The 20,041-nt window shown below is 39.2% G+C and overlaps 1 protein-coding gene across 1 annotated transcript in view; it reads left to right on the forward strand.

The window, feature by feature from the left end:
- grm8a (glutamate receptor, metabotropic 8a) overlaps positions 1–20,041 on the forward strand; it is a 354,028-nt gene that overhangs the window by 231,110 nt on the left and 102,877 nt on the right. Inside the window, exons 5-7 of the mRNA XM_021320621.2 lie at positions 13,085–13,220; positions 14,744–14,898; positions 19,239–19,376. Of these exons, the coding sequence (XP_021176296.2) occupies positions 13,085–13,220; positions 14,744–14,898; positions 19,239–19,376 (429 nt within the window). The remainder of the gene's footprint in view (positions 1–13,084; positions 13,221–14,743; positions 14,899–19,238; positions 19,377–20,041) is intronic.

The raw sequence follows: 20,041 nt of genomic DNA on the forward strand, positions 1-20,041 counted from the left end.
GGGCACTGCTGTAATTGGAAGTCTGATTACTCCAGAATAGTCTGTGTTAGAAGGAGAGAGGTGGTTGCCAGGAAAAAAAAAAAGTTATTGAGTCAAAGGATGGAGAATGTTGAAGTTGAATGAACGGATTGGTACTCGTAAGTTACCAAGAGGAGGAATAGAGAGTACCAGACACAGGAGTGGGCATGTTTCCACTTTGTGATCTCCGAGCTCAGCGTTGACCTTGTGCTTTTTATCTGTGGTCTGACATCCAATCATCCTTTGCTTATCTCTCTCCTACCTTTGCCTTACACATCGTTTCATCGTTCCATCCTTTTCCATTTCCTTCTCCCATCTTCTGATTCATCTCTGTTTCCCCTTATCAGTCAATCTGTCCTGCTCCTCATTTTTCAGCTGTGTTCTGTCCCTTGCCATATTTTACCTCCTGTCTGTCTGTCTCACTCAGTCCTCCCATCCCCCAACAGGAAGCCAGTGGGATTGATCTGATTGATTGGAAGTACTGCCAATGTGTGACAGGTTGCCAGGAGGTCAGATGACTCAGTGCAGGCAGACTTGTTTCCTGCTGGAGGATACATGGTCAAGTGTCAGGGCACCACTGATAGTAAGCAGTTACCAAAAAAGGCTGCTTTGCAGTTCCTGTACATGTATAGATTACATATATAGCTCTGAAATGTGTTAGTCAGTCAGTTACAAAGCAGGAAACTAATTTTGGAAGCAATTTTTTAGCACATCTGCAGTACAATATCAGCATTTCCCAATTCTGTATTTATTTTTATTTCATATTTTTTAACCTTATTGTGCCTTGAAGTGAGGAGCCTTCCTGTAGTTTGCTGGATTTTATGTGATAGGCTAACACACTGTACTGAAAAAGTATTTCCAAAAATCCTAACAAAAATGTTGAGTACAGTTGAAGTGAGGCCCACTTAAGCTAACACCCCTTAATAAGATTTAGTGCAATCGCAAGCATTAAGAAGTCACCTCATTAAATACAGTCTGCCTGTGTGTAATTTCATCTCGCCGTAAATACAACTCTTCTGGCTGGTGAGAAATTCAGCTGTGGGAGGTTTTCCCTTCTGCAAAGACAGGGGAGCTGCACATTGTTGATGGGTAGATCAAATAAGCTAAAACTAGGGGAATTCCATAGTAAAAAAACTGTTTGACTAGGGCTACACAATATCAAGAAAAAACTTGTGGTGTTGATAATACTGTTAAATATTGCACTTATATCAGTTGCGACAAATCCTCATTTGACACCCTCCTCTTTCTCATCTTTTATTAAGATGCTCGCGTTACCCCCCGTGACCTTTAATATCCTAGAAACTATTATCTGTCAGATGTGAATACTTACTGCACTGAAACCCCAACAGACAGCAAATACTGCACTCCAAGCAGTTATTTGTGATATTATCACGCACACACTGGCATTGCAACATTATATGAACTTCTGACATATTGTACATCCCTATCTGTGAGGCTTTAAAGACTTTGGCAGAGGTTAATGTTCCAGCAGGATAACAATTCTCAACAGCCAGACCTACAGGGAAATGGTCTGGATCAAAGTTTGTTCTTGTGTTAGGCTGGTCTAGTCAAAGTCCAAATCTAACACCCAATGAGAATATTGTGCAAGAAAACTACTTTTTTGACTCACATTATCCAATCTGTCTCAGCATTTTGCAAAAAAAAAAAAAAAAAAAAAGAGTAGGGACAAATTATAGTCTGTTGACATACAAAGCTGGTGGAGACAAAGTTCACAAGACCTGCAACTGAAATTGCAATCATTTGTAGTTCTTACAAGGTAGCAGATTCTTTGTTTAAAATTTTCTGGCCACTTTACAATTGGCACTACTTTTTCATGGCCCTTCAAATAGAATGCTACCAAGGTGCATTATATTCAGCATATAATAAGACCATATATGCAAAAGTTCGAGAGACACATGTCTTTATCACTGCATTTCATCCAAGATTGTGAAAAGGCTGAAACATATGTATTTGTTTTCCAGATATTCCAGATACAGCAATTATTGAGGTAATCTCTATCCACATCCTTTGTTTACTTTATAGCTTGTACAAAAAGGAACAAAATATGGCACTGTCTTTTTTTCTGCTGTACTTTGAAGTTTTTGTAGCAGTAAACTCCAACTTCCGTGTGTGCACTTTATATTTCTGGGGACAATTTAAAATGTAGTGAACAGTCCCATTCAGGGCGGTTCTATTTCAGTCTGCACATCTGACACATCCACAGCACTTCCTGCAGTACCTGTCTCCCCTCAGACCTGAACAAGTGCTGATTCAGCTAGACTGCCAGACTCCTATGGTGAGAACAGACCTGCTGCCCCTACACACACACGCACACACTAACACGCACACACATATGCGCACGCACACTAACACGCACACACACTTTCTGTGAGGTGGTGGACAAAGTCATATGCTAAAATGCTGTTTTTACATATCGCCATGGTTAAAAATCTGCACATTGGGTTCTTTATGTATACAACAAGGACGGAGGAGACTCTTTCATTCTGTTATAAGTTCCAATTTCCATCTTCACTCCAGAAAGACATTGTATTATTGTTCACGAATTATATAGCACAGGCCACTGTAAATAATGTCAATACCCACACTCTCAGTAAGTAAATCCCTCTCTTACAAGCCGGATGAATTACCTCTCACAATCCACAGTGTTAAAATATGTTTAGTTGTCATACCTGGAAGATTTTCACCCAAACTTGAGCGAACAAAAACATGTTGATATGGGCTGTTTTCACTGCTAATAAACTAGTCTTAGAAGTCAAGCTGAAGAGGTTGGATTTATGTTTAAGATGGCTTCTTACTGACAACTCTGTAGTTGTTAGTGTTTGTTGTGGTGTTTGTTGAGTAGTGTATTTTTAAATATTTGTGTATAGCAAAAAGCTAATTATGTAAATGTGCATTTTTGAAAGTTTTTGGAAGCAACAGTTTTTACATTTATGTTACCAGCTTAAAGCTACAGTTGGTAATCCTTTTCTGAAACACTTTATTTTATACTGGGTTAAATGGTCCTTCCATTCTGACAGTAATCAATAAATTATGTGTTCAGAGAAAGAAGGTTAAAAAAATCTGATCTCTGTGAGAGCTGCAGGCCTGTAAAAACTCTGACCAATCCCCTGTCATTCAGGGATCCCATGGGCAGAGGGATTGGTCAGAGTTTTGTTCCTGCTCTCACTTCTAATCTAAAAAAAAAAAATGGTACAAGGCAAAAGGTGAGGTTTTAAGTTTTTTATTTGTTTTTGTTTGGTTGTTTTACAGGAAGCACTCCCATTTTAAGTGTTTGGACCCATAGCTGACAGTATAATCACAATCATTTGCATGTCCAAAACCAAGAAACATTGATAAGAAAATGCAAAAGAAAAGAAGTGGGTACACGGCAAAACGTTTCCGAGATTGATAGAGCAGGTTCCAGGATGTAATGGTTTGAAGACATCCTGTTTTCCGTTGTCGTGTAAACAGGTGAAGCTGAACTTTGCTCATGGTGAATCTGTGCTTCAAGTAAAGTATGACAGAAATTAGTGGAAATGACCGCACACAGGCAATAATACATTATGCATACTACATTACAAAACCACAGACGAAGGAAGAAAAGGCCAATAGCTGAATAGTGATTTGGCTGCTGACTATTCTGAATGTAACCATGGCTTGGAACAGCTATAATTCAAAATCACCTTATCGTCTGTCCATTAGTTGTGGCACATAGCACGACTGGTAGCGTGGTGTGGGAATTGCACCATTTTCAACTTTCTGCTGTTGCAGTGTAAACAGAGATTGTAATTAGAATATCTCGTAAACGTGTTGACAATGGAAAAAGTCCCATTTTCTTTGGATCATTGTCGTGTAAACAGGGCCTTTCACCAGACTGACCAGACTTAAAAATTCAGAAGCAGGCAAGTAACTGTGGACAGATTAATTTTTAAGAAGCTTATTGTTGTGTCATAAGCCCAATAGAGTCCCTCTGCATTTACTTACCCCACATGCTCATCCTCGTCTTTGTGCTTACCCTATCTTCTTCTGGCGTCCCTCTAAGCAAATACAGATCCATATGAAATATTCAATTAAAACATTTTTATTCTACAAATAATTTTTTACAGCTACTGTTAACATGTGACATGTCATGATTATTATATGGAAGTGTGTATCTGGTTTTGAGTGCACGTCTCACAAAGGTCTTTTGTTTCATCTGTGTTTTTACAAGAAGCTTGAATACCTGTAATCATTAATGGATGGTTATGAGTTTCTTCTATGTTCTCCTACAACTAAAGTAACTACATTTTATACAGACTAGCTCTGTATGTAAAATACATTAAAGAATATGAGGAGCTCTGTGGTAAACAAACGTAAAACAATAACTGTGCAGAGTGAAGGGCTTATGATGCACTGGAATTGGAATGGGAAACGGGTTTTTATATAGACATTTTAAATGAGTTTGTCCTAGCATCACCTAGAAGACTTATCTTTACCATGTAAGCCAAAACAAATATGCAATCTCTACCTTCTGATACAATCTGGCGCTTCTGTTTATACTTGAAATCACTTTATGTGCAAGTTTCCTGCCGTGTTTATATCATGGCTTCCCCTTCTGCAGACTAACACCATTGTTATACTTTTTCTAATGAACATGTCTGTGTTTTATTATCGGCAAATTTTAAACCATCTCGAGCTGAGCCCCATTATGTTCACTAAAAAAGATTTTCCTCCTCAGGCTGACTTTGGGACTGAGCTCCTTTTTTTTTTTTTTTTTTTGAAGAGTACAGGTTAGAGCTTTCCTAAATCTTCCAGTTACATTGGATGCTCCAAGTCGCGTGTCCTTTAAGGCATATTTTAATGGGAGGATGTAAATTTTCTTGGGACAGCTGTTTTGTGGGTGTTGTCAATGATTCATTAACATGCCCAAGGAGAAGCTTTTAATTTTGAGTCGTGTTAAAAAATGAAGAAGAAAAAAAAAACCCGAGCATTCATCACCCCTCTTAATCTACAGCGCCGACGACAAAAGCCAGTATAGTAAACAAAGTTCAAACAATGGCACAGAGAGGCCAATGCTCATTGGTGAGCATGGAACTCACACAAGCATGTCTTAGAGGCCAGCACATGGAAACACACACGCTTAAGTCGGTGACTTCAAAGGCCCGTGCCGCTGTGCTGCAAGCCACGGACAAAGCATGGAGAAGCAGAGGGCGACTTTAATTTTAAAGCATGCGCTAATGAGGTTTGGAGAGAGAGTGTGAGCGGCAGAATATTTGTGTCCGCCTCAGTTTGTGGGCTTCCACAAAAATTGTCTTGGTAACAAATCACTGGCAGGTATTCACAAGAGGGTAAATGCAGTGGAAGTTTTTTTTTTATTATTTTATCTAAGAAAGGCCCACTAAGCCGCAGGGAGAAATTAATTTCCCACTGTGTGGACTTGTCGGGCACATAAACCCTCATGTATGGTCCAACGACACTGAATATTGTGCTAAGATTAATAATTGACATTGAGTGCGAGTCTCTTAGTAGCAGAGACACACTTAGCATAATCAGTGGGAGACAATGCCGCATTGTGAAAGGAAGATTCATTAAAGGCAGATACTTTGAAGTCAACCAGCTTTCATTCCTAGAGTTAAAAGGTCTTATTTAACACTGAAGCGAACAGAAAAACTGCAAACGCTTGCGCCAGCGGCTGAAAAACATCTAGATTTAACGCTACCGTTATTACTCATCTTCCTCAACAGGAGGCCATATTAGCATCTCTGTGTGCTCAAGCCCTAATGCTAGTATAAACGCATTAGAAAATATATGAATGCAAATGCAACAGTGAGAGTGCGTGGCACTTCTGCAGTTATTAATACATGTTTTGCACAGGAGATGAAAAGTTATATGGGTACAAGTGAGCAACTAAGAAATCTGCCTTTGACGTGCACAGGTTGCAGCTAAAAAACCTGCATAAAATAAAGGGTCAGTAATGAGAAACGGGTGATAAAATGTCATGTATCCATATACACAGCAGCAGTCGCCTGCACCCCCCCCCCCCCCCAATAAAACATCCTGAAAATATGTGTGTTCATGAAGCCAAGGTAATGTCACCACCTTGCAGGCGCTCTTACTAATAGGTGACAATATTGTGCCGTCTGTTTGACAAAATGTATCACATTCCAACAGATCACTCAAACTAAGAGGGCAATTCTGCAGATAGAGTATTTAAATTGCATCTAATTTAACATAAGTGTCTCATTGTTTAGTCTGTTGCAGCATAGTTTAAAGATTAATTGTTTTACAATAATTATGCCTGTTTCTGTTGAGTATTTATTGCTACAATTCCATATATTCAGTTAGTTTTGTTCCCATTTGAATTACTGTGTATACACTTTGACACAAGCTACTGATGTTTAATTGGGTCTTATGCAGCAAAGTGTATCAGATTATAATATGATGTCTTGTTCTTAGCAAACTAATATCTTTTACCCTATTGTAAAACTGTTATTCTCAAATTGTTTTCATTAAAAATATGTACTTGCTAATTCCAGGTCTTTCTGTAACTCTTGGATTGCCATTGGGTCTCAGACAAAACTGATTTATTTGACTTCTTGGACAGAAATATTGTGAGGAGCCCCTATCATGTGTGTCTTTTTCCAAATTGACTCTGAACGTGACAGCAAACAGCAGGTGGATGGTTATAGTATTTTATTGAGGAAACGGGGAGGGCTCTGGTCAGACTAAAACCAGATAAATGAACAAGGTTAGAGAGTTAACTAGTTCAGTGGCTGGCTCACATTGTAGGTTAATTGATGTGTCCAGGGAGGGTGTGAGTCGGTACGCAGGCAGCTGTGGTAGGTAGTCTGAGCGGTGGCTTGTGTGTTGGTTCTCAGTAGTGGTGGTGGTAGATGTAAGGGGGAGGGATGTGCGGGCGATGGCTCAGTGCAGTGATGGGATGAGTTCTTGCCAGCACAGGAACATGGACAAACAGGAGTTCCAGAGAGGCTCTTGAGCACACGGCTTGGCAGGCTTACTTGGTTTCTCTCAGGAACACAGGAACATGGTTGTAGCTGGGTGTAGATCCAGCACCATAGCCATAGGTATCTGCAGGGGGAAAAACGTGAATGACTTACAGGACAGGAAAGGATCTCAGGAGCAAGTATCTGGTCTGATGCCTTCCCCAAATTCAAATTCAAAAATTCATTATTTATCCCAAAGGGAAATTAAATGTTGATGTAACTGATTTTGTCATGGAGTTAGTATCGATGGTGATGACTGGGCAGGAAAGATCTCCTGAAGTGGTCTGTTTTACAACCAATCTTAAGAAGCCTTTGACTGAAGAGACAATGTCATGAAGATGATGTTCAGGATTGTCCATAATAGGAAAACAAACACACACACATGATCAAAATGTTCCAAATCGTATCTGAGCATATTCTAGGATGCGTTGGGTTGTTTGGTTTCTTAGTCACTTCTTTATTAACATTCTTCAAAGGACTTCAGTGATTTCTAAGAAACTTGATAAACTCAAAGTGAGAATGAAATGGTGGTGGTACACTGGAGCAGAGAGAATGTATCCTTTTTTTTCCCTTTGTGTTTATGTCTCTGATGGGTTCTCGATGGAATGTTGCTGAGAGAGGAGTGTGTGGGAAAGAGGCAGATTAATTAAACGCTGAGACAGCAGTGTTTCACATCCTCCAAAAGAAAGAATTCAATCTGAAAACCGAAGGCCTTTAATTGCCAGCTGCAAGGCTTCCATTTGAAGAGGTGTTGAACACACTTAACATATTTACCTTCACATCTTGAGCCGCAATTTTTTGTTAGTTTTTTTTTTTTTTTTTTGAAGTACCAGAGACGAGCTCACTGGAATCAGCTTCTCACATCAAAAATTTACCACAAACCACCGAACATGCAGTAGTCAGTCATTAAATATGTGCATAGGACAGTAAGTGCTTTCATAATAGGAACATGCAATATGCTGCTGGCTTAAGGATATATGACGCCCTATGCAGTTTTGGGTCCACCTCCACTAAAAGCCAGTTTGCCATTGGAGCACTGCTGACTTCCCATTTACATTGTTCACGTTGAGGGTTTTTTTTCTTGGAAATTACTAATGTACTGGGCTGAACTGGATTTTTGGAGTATTGGATTAAAGAGTAAACAAATAAATCTGTGGTACAATTTACATTTTTTTTTATTTACAATACATTTTTAAAACTGTAATTTTCCATGCAATGCCTCTTGCCTTTCCTCAATTCTCCTTCTACGTTACATTGCATCGACCAGATTTGACAGTAAAATTACAAGCAACCATTAAAAAAATGACTTGCTGATCCTGTCAGGGTTCAGTTTTTGCCAGTCTCACCATGGACAATTCCAGCATTTTCTGCCTCCCATGCTGTCCGGCTCCACTCCACTCTAATCACCTCCATCTGCCATCAGTAATCAAAGGGAACTGATTCCACCTGTCAACTCACCTATATAAACCGCCCTCAGTCAGCTCTTCCCCACCGGATCGTCTTTATCCAAACCATGTCTGCCTGCCAGAGTTTCCCACATCTGCCTGATAGAGATTCCCACATCTGCCTGCCTGCCCGCCTGCCAGTACTCTCTCTGCTGCACTGCTGGTTCTGCTGCTAATCCAGCACTCCAAGAACTCTCTCTGCCGTGCTGCTGACTCTTCCTGGATTTCAGCGCCCTCCTCGTCGCCTGGCTCCACAGCACAGAACCCGCAGCTCTCCAGCTCCTGCACGTCCACCTGTTCCTGCCATCTCCATCATCCTGCTCCAGCTCCTTCTCGTCTGCCAGCTCTTGTCATCACAATCCACCTGCCTCAGTCCGGTACTGTTTCCTGGTCAACTTCTCCACCATCCAAACCTTTCAATAAAAGCACTTAAATGAAGCTCTGTGTGAGGCTGAGCTTGGGTTCATCAGTACGAGACAGATCTATTTAGAAAACATGTGCCTAAATAGTTTTCCTAGCTCACAGACAAGCAGCGGGGATTATTAAATTATCTTAAAATAATTAATTGAAATAATTAAATAATAAAACTTGGAAACTACAGAGGGTTTTCTAAGTATTTGTAGAACTGGTGCGTTTGTTTACATGTCCTGTGTAAATTATATTTCTTCTGGGGCCACCAGGTAAGCATAGGGACCCTAACAAATCGCACTGTTTGCTGTTAACCAGACACCTTTAGGCTGCATGCAGGCTATAGGTGACAACCTAGCAATGATCCCTTGGTGACAAGTGAATATGGAGATTTTATTCAGCCTCTGAAAAATGTGTGCATTGTGAACGTTGGCAAAAGCCAATAACGGCTTTATTCGAAGTAAATGAAGAGGAATTTTGAATAAACTCCCATTAGTGTGCTCGGCGTCTTGTGTTATGTCATCAAATGATCATAAATGATACCTTTGGAGCACAATCAGCCACAGCATAGCCCTTCATTTGTTGAGAAGACAACTGCTTTAGGTTAAAAGTAAAAATCGATTCAGCCTGTGTCTCTAATTGATTGCTCCAAATATGACTGATTCAGATTTAATTCAATGACTGAGGATATTGGTTACATTCCAGTTGACAAATAATGTTTACTGCTTGCTTCATTTGAATACCGGATGCCCTTGGCCATTCTTCTTCACATGAGAAAGAGTTCAGCTTGAGATTAAAAAAAAAAAAAACAGTCACATACGATAGTGTAGATAAGCTTAACATTTCTAAACCAAGGCTGTACTAAGTCTAACATTGAAAATCAAATGTATACACCATCCCTTTTAGCACATTACCCTGTATTTACCCCGGCAACCCCCTATCACACACAAGAAAAGCCATTCTATTTCAAAAAATAATTTTATCTGTATTTTTGTTTCAGTTTTTTACCCATCTTTCAATTTTGATTTCTCTTTTTGAAAGTGATGCTCAGTTTTAAGAAGTTATTCTCTGGCTATTTTTATAGTGAGGTTTAGGGGCCTTCATTGATGATGGCAGCTAGCAGAATGTCAGGTGTGAGTGAGTGAGAGAGAGGATCACCCTCGGATGACAGATAAACTTTAACACTGCTGTAATCTAGAGTATCCGGTCTCAATTGGTGTTGTTGATGTTTACTTTTATTTACAGTGGCTTGAAAAAGTATTCAGCTGGATTGAGGTCTGTTCTTTAACTCAATGTTAAACCACTTGAGATGTTGCATTAGCAGTGTGTTTTGGGCCATTGTCCTGCTAGAAGGTGAACTTCCGTCCCAAACTCAAATAAATGGCGGTAAAATATCCCTGTATTTACGTATCGCCATCCGTCTTTCCCTTGACGCGGACCAGTTTCCCATTTCCTGCTGTGGAAAACCACAAGAGCAGCCTCATGCTGCCACCACTGTTTCACCATAGCAATAGTGAACTAAGGGTGGTAGGGTGTGTTGCGTTTGTGTCAGAGATTTCCTTAGGGGCCAAAAAGTAAAATTTTTGTCTCATCTAACCAGAACCCATTCCTACATATATGGGAGGTTGCCCATATGCCTTTCTACAAACTCAAAAAAAATTTTCTGGCCACTCTTCCATAAAGTCCACCTTTAGGGGAGTGTACTGCTTATTGTGGTCTTATGAACAGATAATCTAGTCTCTGTTGAAAAAAAAACGGTACTTATAGGCCCATGTCTGTTAGCAGTACAGTGTTACTATTCAATATAACTGGTGTTTTGATGTAGCCTAGTGGACAAGTGCTTAAAATGATAACCAATTTAATAATCTCAATAGATATTACAAAATTATAAGCCCAATTTAGCCATATCTAGAAAATAATTGTCCAATGTAAATAGATCCTATGTGATTAAACTTTTTTTTTCTTTCTGTAAACATCTCTGCCCCTGCAACTTAACCAAAATGGTGGATCTGGTTGCATAGTGTTGTGGGGGAAAATGCCCCCCTAAACAACATTTTCATTCAGTTGCATAATTGGCTTGGCACAATGGTCCACACCAGCTTTAAGCAGCAAACTGGACAGAATACAATGGTTACAAAGCAGTGGGGATCAAAACAGAGGGGAAAGCAAAGAAAGGGTGCTGGCATCCAGGAGAAACAATAGTCACAACAGAAACTTTTCTGTATGAAGTTACATCGTTATCTCATTAAGAACACAAAGACCCAGTTTAACTCGGTGTACATACAGTTCAGTATAAGTAAATAGAAATTGATTTCCATGCAGTCCAATCAAATCAAATCTTGTCAAGTCTAATCATGATGCTGTTCAAAACATTCAAACTTAGTAAATGGTAAAGTGCTAACATATATTGGTGCATGAAATATATATATATATATATATATATATATATATATATATATATATATATATATATATATATATATATATATATATATATATATATATAGTGCTTAAGATGACCTCAAAAAACACAAGATGTTTGGACCAAGATAATTCCTAGAAATGCCGACCTGCTTCAAAAGACTAGGATTGTTGGTCTTGGTCAAAAAAAGGATTCTGAATTCTTTGTTGGATGCAGAATTCTTCATCATGCCACACCAAGGCTCCTTGCAGGAATGTAATAAAAACAATACACCTAGGAACCATGAAAAGCAAGATCATGTCATAGGGTTAAGCTGTTGGTTCACATTTGTCATCCTTTGTGGGAAAAATACAGCATTAAGCTTAAGTATTAACCTCTTCAAAACAATTTCTACAGTCCAGCACGGTGATGGTGGCGTCATTATGAGAATATTTGTTTGTAGAGACGAAGCCGTAACACCACATGTGCTAACCTTAGTCAAACCCATCTTTAAACTAATCCGAATCCCAGTTTTGCTTAAACTTCAGGTTTTTAATGAAATCAACCACTTAGAAAGTGCAGACACTTTTTTAAAGAACTTTAAAGAATTTAGGGCATTAAAACATCTGGATACCTTAAAACAGCTGTAAAGTGAGACTTTTTTGAGCTTGAACATCTCTGCAAAGCCTCAACTGGAAATGGGCAAAGTTTGGGATGATTTCCAGAAACTGGAAAAAAAAAAAAAAAGCACTAGGTTGGCTGTTGCTGCCAACTTAGTGAGAAGCAGATGTGGGCTGAAAATTACAGTGATCTGCAAATTTTAAATTACTACTTGCTTGATACTTGAGGAAGCATTCTGAGTTGAGACCCATGTTGGGTTGGGTGTTTGTGTTTGTGGGAGGGGTTGGATGATGGGGCGTCTGTGCAGCTTTTGTCACTTTTGTAATTAGCCTTGAGAGGATTTTAATTCGAGGCTAATGAGAATTTGTTTTAGCAGTCATGCACTCTGGTGTGTGCGCCTGCCTGGGTATCAATGTGACTGCATGTTGATTAAGGATTGCGATATAGTGAAAGCGACAGACTGTACAGATGTTCAATAAATGGGCTGGAACAGGCGGGGAGATATCATTCACTCCCGCTTTGCGCACTGTCACAGGGGTGAAAAAAGACAAACACGAACATGAAGTTGAATATGCAAAGAAGTATTTTTTTTCTTGTGTCAAAAAAAAAAAAAAATATGTTAAAAATCTGTCCTTTGAACTGTGTTCGAGCTAACAATGTAATTCAGCAAAGACAGTTACCAGTTTGGAGCATTAATAAGAAGCCTGAGTCAATACTAAACAGAATTGTGTCCATGTATGCATGTCTGAAACTAAGGTAAAACGGAAATAAATGAAAACTAACAATGTGCAAAAGTAAAAAAAGTGAGCTAAATTTAACATTGGCAAAGACATTAATAAAAAATATGCCAACCTCATTGCTTGACAAGGGATATGTCTGGAGTCACAATTTGGTCTCATGCATCCCCCCATGCAATCAATTGCTTATATATTTTTTCTCTTTTAAGCTTATTTTTGTTAGTATCCCTTGAAAAGAGGTTTATTGCTTTATTTTATGATAATTTTCACACTGAATTTTAATACTTGTTTATGGATCTGTCTTTTTCGGCATGTGTTATACTCACCATTTGACTCCTGCCAGTGCTGCTGTACAGTCCCTCTTAGATTGTATTGCCTATTCTGTGTTCTCTTTCTTCTGCCATTCTAACTGTTGGGGGGGGGCTTCGTCAGAGATCTTGACCAAGTGGTTTTTGTCTTTTTCTATCCCAGGCGGTGTGTGTATTGCCCAGTCTTTAAAGATCCCCAGGGAGCCAAGACCAGGGGAGTTTGACAAGATCATCAGACGCCTGCTGGAGACCTCCAATGCCAGGGCCATCATCATGTTTGCCAATGAAGATGATATACGGTGTGTGTGCTGCTCATTTTTAATTGTGCTGCACAATTTCCCAGCTACTTAATTACAGGCTTTACATTTCGTCATGTTATAAACGCAAATGTCAATATATTGTATAGGGGGACTATCTGGTAGATCAGCATTAAGTAGGGGATTACTCTCTGATTACGCTCTGATCTCCCTAAATATAATCAGGTGCAAACAGCTGGCGTCAGATTGCTGTCCTTTATTTACCTCTGTGCATATATCAATCTCAATATAAATGCAGATGTTCTATGAAGGCCTCAGAGGTTTGTTGGAGAACATTAGGCAGCAAACAGCATTGTGAAGAATAATGAACACACTAGACCAGTAAGGAACAAAGGTCCATAGAGGTTTGAGCCAGGGTTAGATAATCAAACAATAGGCCCAGTCTTTGAACGTCTGTTCAATCTATACCTGAAGATGAATAGATTTGGACAGGACTGCAAACCTACATGGTCCACCTGAACTGACAGGCAGGGCAAAGAGAGGATCAATCAAAGGAGGAGTCAAAATGATCCATGGTTTCTCTGGAGGAGCTGCAAAGATCCACGGCTCCAGTGGGAGTCTGGGTTGACAGGAAAACTATTAGTGGTTCATTCCACATATCTGGTCTTTTATTGGAAAAGTGTCAAAGCTAAAAATCTGCCCAGTGTGTCACTAGCCATGTGATGAGCACATGGTGTATGTGGGGAAAAATGTGCTCTGGTCAGAAGAGGCCAAAATGTATTTTTCTGGCCTCCAAGTAAAACCAACCAACCATCCTCACTGTAAAACATAGTTGTGGCAACATAAAGCTGTGAGGAACATTTTCTTCAGCGGACACGGGGAAGTTCTTTAGAGTTGCCTATTCATGTAGCAAAATGGCACAGTCAAACTTCAGAGCTATCTTCAAATGGACTTGAAAACTGGTGTTCATAAAAGCTCTCCATCCATCCTGACTGGCTTTGAGCTATAGATTGAAGAGAAATGAGAAACAGTTTTTGGATGTGCAAAGCTGGTAATAGACACACCCCAGTAGCATAAGACCGCAAAGAGCAGCAAAAGGTGTTTCTTTATGTGTTGGTCTTTTAAACAATTTCCAGTACAATAGACTTTGCAGCTTTATCATGGCATGATCTGAAAAAGGTTAAGGAGTATGAAAACTTTAAAAATGCCCTGATTTTATTTTATTTTTTAGATGGTTTGGCTACGTCCTTTATTACAATTAAAAGAATTAATAGAATTTTGGAGTGTTTTGTCACTGGTATTGCAATACACTCAATTAAACATCCCAGTTTACAGAATATTGCCCATATCTTCTTTACAACTCTTGCATCAGTCAAAACAAAAGGGACAAGTACTCTTACTTAACTGAGATGGGGTTAGCTCAATGTATTTATTCATACTTTATCAACAATGTAACATTAAGTAGGAAGACATATCTGTCTTCTTTAACCCTAAATGACACCATCAGCAGTGCTATTCCTGAAATACCTGTTATAATGTTAATTATCACCTTCTCCTTTTAACAGGCGAGTTCTTGATGCAGCTAAAAGAAACAACCAGACCGGCCATTTCTTGTGGGTCGGGTCAGACAGCTGGGGGTCCAAGATCTCTCCTGTGATTGGCCAAGAGCGGGTGGCCGAAGGAGCCATCACTATTCTGCCCAAACGAGCGTCTGTGGATGGTAAGAGTGCGTAGAAAGGAGATTTTAGGATGTCATTATGATGGCGGCTAATTTGTGCGTGTAATTTGATTCTGGCAAATCAAATGATCAAATAATGTGGGTGGGGGGAGGATGGGAAATGTGGCCGCAGCTGTTTCTTGTTGAAGAGCCTTGTGGGATAACTGACCCTGGGTCAAGATCAGTAAAAAAGTCGTAAAATAATTTTTTTTCCGGAGACTTTGTCACTATTGAAGGTCAACAAAGGCCTGCCTTACATGACTGGCCTGTTCATCTGTGATTTTCGTATTGAGAAGTGGGCTTGGGTATCATTGATTGTATTACTAGATTTGTAATTTGTACTAAATTTGACCTTTGATCAACTTAAAAAGTTGACTATACATAAAAAAATGCAAATGTTGAGGAGGGACTGTGGAAGCTTTAGGGGTGCCAGTGCTCAAAAGTAGTGAAGAACAAATAAGGAGATGATTATAGAAAAGGATGAAAAAGTTTCACACTGACATTTCAAATAATAAATAAACGTGGGTTAAAATGTAACATAACACAAAATCCAGCAATAGATGCAATATAAAGCGTTTCATACTTTTTGCAACATTCACTTATAAATGTATTGATTTTGTTCTAGTACAGCAGCTTTTAGCCCACTTCCTTCCAAGTTTTTGCTATAAATATTGTTTAATATTCTTTCCAAAGTTCAAAAAAGATGCATATTCAACAAGATTTTTTTTCTATTTAAAGGTTACTTCATCTATCATCCTGCTAGGAACAGGGAAAATGGTTATACTTGCTTTCTTCAGATATAAACAGTGTTTTTTGCTTTGACCCAACACTTTAAGAAATTTTAGCAGCAGATAAAATAGTGGGTTATAACGTGTATTGAAAGCCTAGGAAAGAGGCACCGATGCTGTTCACTGATGTTAGCTGTTTCTTAATCTAAAGCACAGATTTACTGTCACTTTCCATATTGTTAGAAAGAACCTTGGTATTTTGTGGTGGAGACTAGGACACAGTAAATTTGTATTTTTCAGCACAAACTGCGGAAAGTATTCTACGCACATCAGTTTTTAAATAAAGTGCCACTGCAAGGAATTGCTTTGGGTAAGAGCCAAGGAGTCATTACAGGACGTTTTAACAGAAGCAGATAAGTTTCAATTTTATATGGTCTTCATTTTGATTGAAGAACGAGCTATTCCTGTGCCATCAGTATAATAGTATAATAGTATTTTCAACAGTGCTGTCTGTTAAGCTACTTTTTTTAAAATCTTCCTCGACTATTTTTGTCAATCATACAATCAGTGGGCTGTGACTGTGAAAAGCAGCCTCTCTTTTGATCCTCAGAATCATTGGTGACATTTCTTCAGTTTATTGTCCGGAGCTTTTGAATGTTTTATATATATATATATATATATATATATATATATATATATATATATATATATATATATATATATATATATATATATATATATATATATATATATATATTCACCTATTTCTAATTGAGACACCTTCACATCGAAATAGGACTTGGCACCACAACACTAAAATCAGGTTGAATGTGGACAGTCTCTGGAGAGTCTTGGACAAGTTGTGTTGGGTGCATTAAGAAAACAGTGGCACTACATCTGCTATGCACATGAGGTCCTGCTACTGCTCTGGCTGCAACAAAAAAGGAAGAGGTCTGAGTGATGTCCTACTCTGCACTCTGGGAATTTAAGCTGCCTTCCAAGATCCACCTTCAACTGCCAGTCCTGGTCCTATGGAAGAAATACAGCCTCATTCGAATTGGTCTTTTTTTTTTTACATTAAATTTAGAACACTGAATTCCTATCCTGTGAAACGATGTATCTGATTTAGGTTTTACTTCAAATTCACCTGCAAAAACTTTCCCTGAAAAACATTTGCCTGCAAAGATTCAACAGCTGAAATTTCCCCTGCAAATGTGTTGACGTTCTGGTGAACTCAAGCCAAAGCAATCTGCACTCGATCGAGTCGAGAGGCTTCTAGCCATTGAAATGATGCTCCTTCGATCATGTGACACACCAGTTGGGTTCACCAGTGGGTCAACCCATTTGCAAGCGAATTTCGACTGTTGAATCTTTGCAGGTGAATTTTAGGTTGCATAATTTAACAGGACAAAAATTCATTTTTATGAATTCCATGTCCAAAACTGTATTTCTTCCATAATGGTATTTGGCTAATAACCCCACCAAAACCATGTGTCCCACCCGAGGTTTCTCCCCTGCCCTGAAAATAGGTGATGTTCTGCCTTTCTGGGAGCTTGTGCATCCTCTGCTGGAATCAGGGGCAGATCACGTCAGCTACTCTCTTCAGCACCACCTCGTCATGGCGCCAGTTGTACTTCATCTCTCCAAGAGCTTTAGTCTAGCAGGTTAGGATATGTTCTAGGCAGCCTCGCCCCACACACTGTGGACATGCTGGTGATTCTGTTAGCCCCCAGCGATGCAGACTGCATGGGCTTGGGAGGACATCATACACGGACTTGATCTGATACTCGAGTCTTGCTGGCTCTGACTTCCAAAGCGCTGCCCAAGTGATCCTCTGAGCAGTTGTTTTCCTGTAAGTCCAGGCTCTTTTCTGGCACATGGCCAGTACCGTTTTAGCTAATTACAAAGGTACCAAGTATTTGTTTTCCATTTCAGTTCATTAAGAAACTGAGTAAAGTTGTATCATTGTGAAAGCAGCAGCAGTTTTTTAACTTTTTCAGCAAAACCACATTGTTGACTACATAATACAGACATTTTTCTCTCCAGTAGCTGGATATGTTGCTTACAATCTGGGGTCCATTTTTTTCATTGAACCTAAAGCAGAAATGCATTAACACCGTGTAGCTAAGCAAGGATTTATCACAAGCCATATTGTTATTGTAACATTCACGAATATTTTATATTGCATGGTTTCCTAATATCCTGCAGCCCTAGTGAACAGATGGAGCCAGGTTAATATTATGTTCCACAATAGCAATATGTATGCTCTCAAGCTGCTGATAAGCTGCTAACCATAGTGATGGTTTTCTACTTCACATGAAGGCTGAAACTGATGGAGGAGGTGCCTACTATGTTTATAGGTAAAACATATGGACTAAGGTACCGTTGGGTGGTGGCATAGTCATAAGGTGGCCAAAAAAAGCAGCAAGGCTAAGCCATGTGTGGCGTATTCATGCTTACCTTGAAGGTCCTCAGAAATCCTGGATGTATCGCAGTAAATTGGTGTGAGGAGGCACCAAGGTGAAAACTATGTGGCTTATATTTTGAAACAGGGCAATAAAAAAAAAAAACAATTCTCTGAACTGATCTGCTTCAGTCTTTTGACTTAAAAAGTTTTAGGTCTCCGTCAGTGAATGTTCTTTCTAAGCCCTAGATTTTTTTTTTTTTTTTGAAGACGAGACCCTTGAACATTAATCAAAATAAATGTACTTGGTATTCAAGAAAGAAAATCCCCACACGGTGGCAAGGAAATTTTGCCACCGTGTGGGGATTCTTTTCCCCCTCTCCGTGGTGTTTGACAGAAAAAGGGATGCTTATCATTCCGTTTTTGAACACATCTGCTATCACAGTAGGAGGCAGGGGATCCCACATGACATGTGCTCCCCGTCGAGTCGCACGTGGAGGAAACTCACTTTTCCCAGCAGTCTATGAGTAAAGCTGCTCAGGTACACACAGAATCCACATCTGTGACAGCAGACGAGATCAATCAAGGCAGCGCTTGTCAGCTTGTACACTGAGTCACTCATGGCACAGGGCGTCTGAGTCAATCTGATAGTTCCTCACTCCGCATTGGATCTTGTGACATGTACCGTGTTGCAGTTTAACCTCGGAGCGTATGGTGTTGGAAAATTGGTTTAAATCGCCTTACGTGTTTTAACTTAGTATGAACAAAATGTTGTTTTATAATTGATCAAATCATGCTATCCTGTCATCTACCAGCAATTATTTTCATTCCTGAGCTCAGGAAGCTTTTATTTCCTCTGGCTTCTGTTTTTTTTTTAAGCTGGACAGGTGTGCAAATTGTTATGAAAAGCTGTATTTGAGTTGTTTGGTCTCCTTGCTCTCATCCTAAAGATATGCATCACTGAAATGGCATTTGAAATCACACAGGGGCTATTCAATTTAAGTTTATTTTTTGTTTCGAAATGTGTGATACTGCTAAGGATACCCATTTTTATAATTGCTGGTAAGCTCAGCATAAGGTATGAATCCTGAAACACCAGAGTCTATCACATACTGATGTTAAGGATCTTCTTTTCATCAGCAATGATGATTCAGTCTGTTCTTTAAATCTTGCGTGGTATTTCACCTTTTCCCTCTCTGACTTTCTTGCAGCGTTTGACCGGTATTTCCGTAGCCGCTCTCTGTCCAACAACAGAAGAAATGTTTGGTTTGCTGAATTCTGGGAGGAAAACTTCAACTGCAGGCTCGGGATGCATGGCAAACGGCCCGGTGTGCTGAAAAAGTGCACAGGTAAGACTTGGCACTAGAATTCAGCTGAGATCTGAGGCGAATTAAAGTCCAAATATTTTAAGGGAAGATAAAAAAATCAGGTTTAGAGGAATTCACTGTGCTTCAGATGCAACAGGTATTTATTTTCTGAATTTGGTGAGTAATCATTTTAAATAACTTTGATTTCAATGTGACTCCAACATAAGTAAACCTGGATTTCCCCACTCTGGAACAATGCAGGATATTTCTATTCCAACTAAATGTGTATTGATAGTTTTTCCATGACAAAGCAACTCTATTCTATCACCACATATGGGCTAAGCATGAAAAACACAATCAGGACCGATCGTTCAGACTTTCCAAATTTAACACAGATAACTTCATCCTAAACACTAATCTGGGTTAATAAGAATGGGTTGACAATATTTAAAAGTTTTCCTTAAACATAGGAGTCCCTTTTTATTTTCCCTTGAAAGTTGTCTCCATAAGTGACAGGCTTTCCTGGGAGCCTGAACACAATACATCAGGTATGCAAAATAAATTAATGAATGTTTCAGAAAAAAAACAAAATAACTGTTTGAATTAAAGCAACAACAGCGGCATAATCTCTCTTGTACCTATGAGTTTGTACCTTAGATTTGTTTCTTTATCCGTATCGGAATCTCCTGCTGTTATATATTTGCACT

Source organism: Fundulus heteroclitus, chromosome 17 (assembly GCF_011125445.2).
Source record: "Fundulus heteroclitus isolate FHET01 chromosome 17, MU-UCD_Fhet_4.1, whole genome shotgun sequence".
In the NCBI taxonomy this organism is placed as follows: domain Eukaryota; kingdom Metazoa; phylum Chordata; class Actinopteri; order Cyprinodontiformes; family Fundulidae; genus Fundulus; species Fundulus heteroclitus.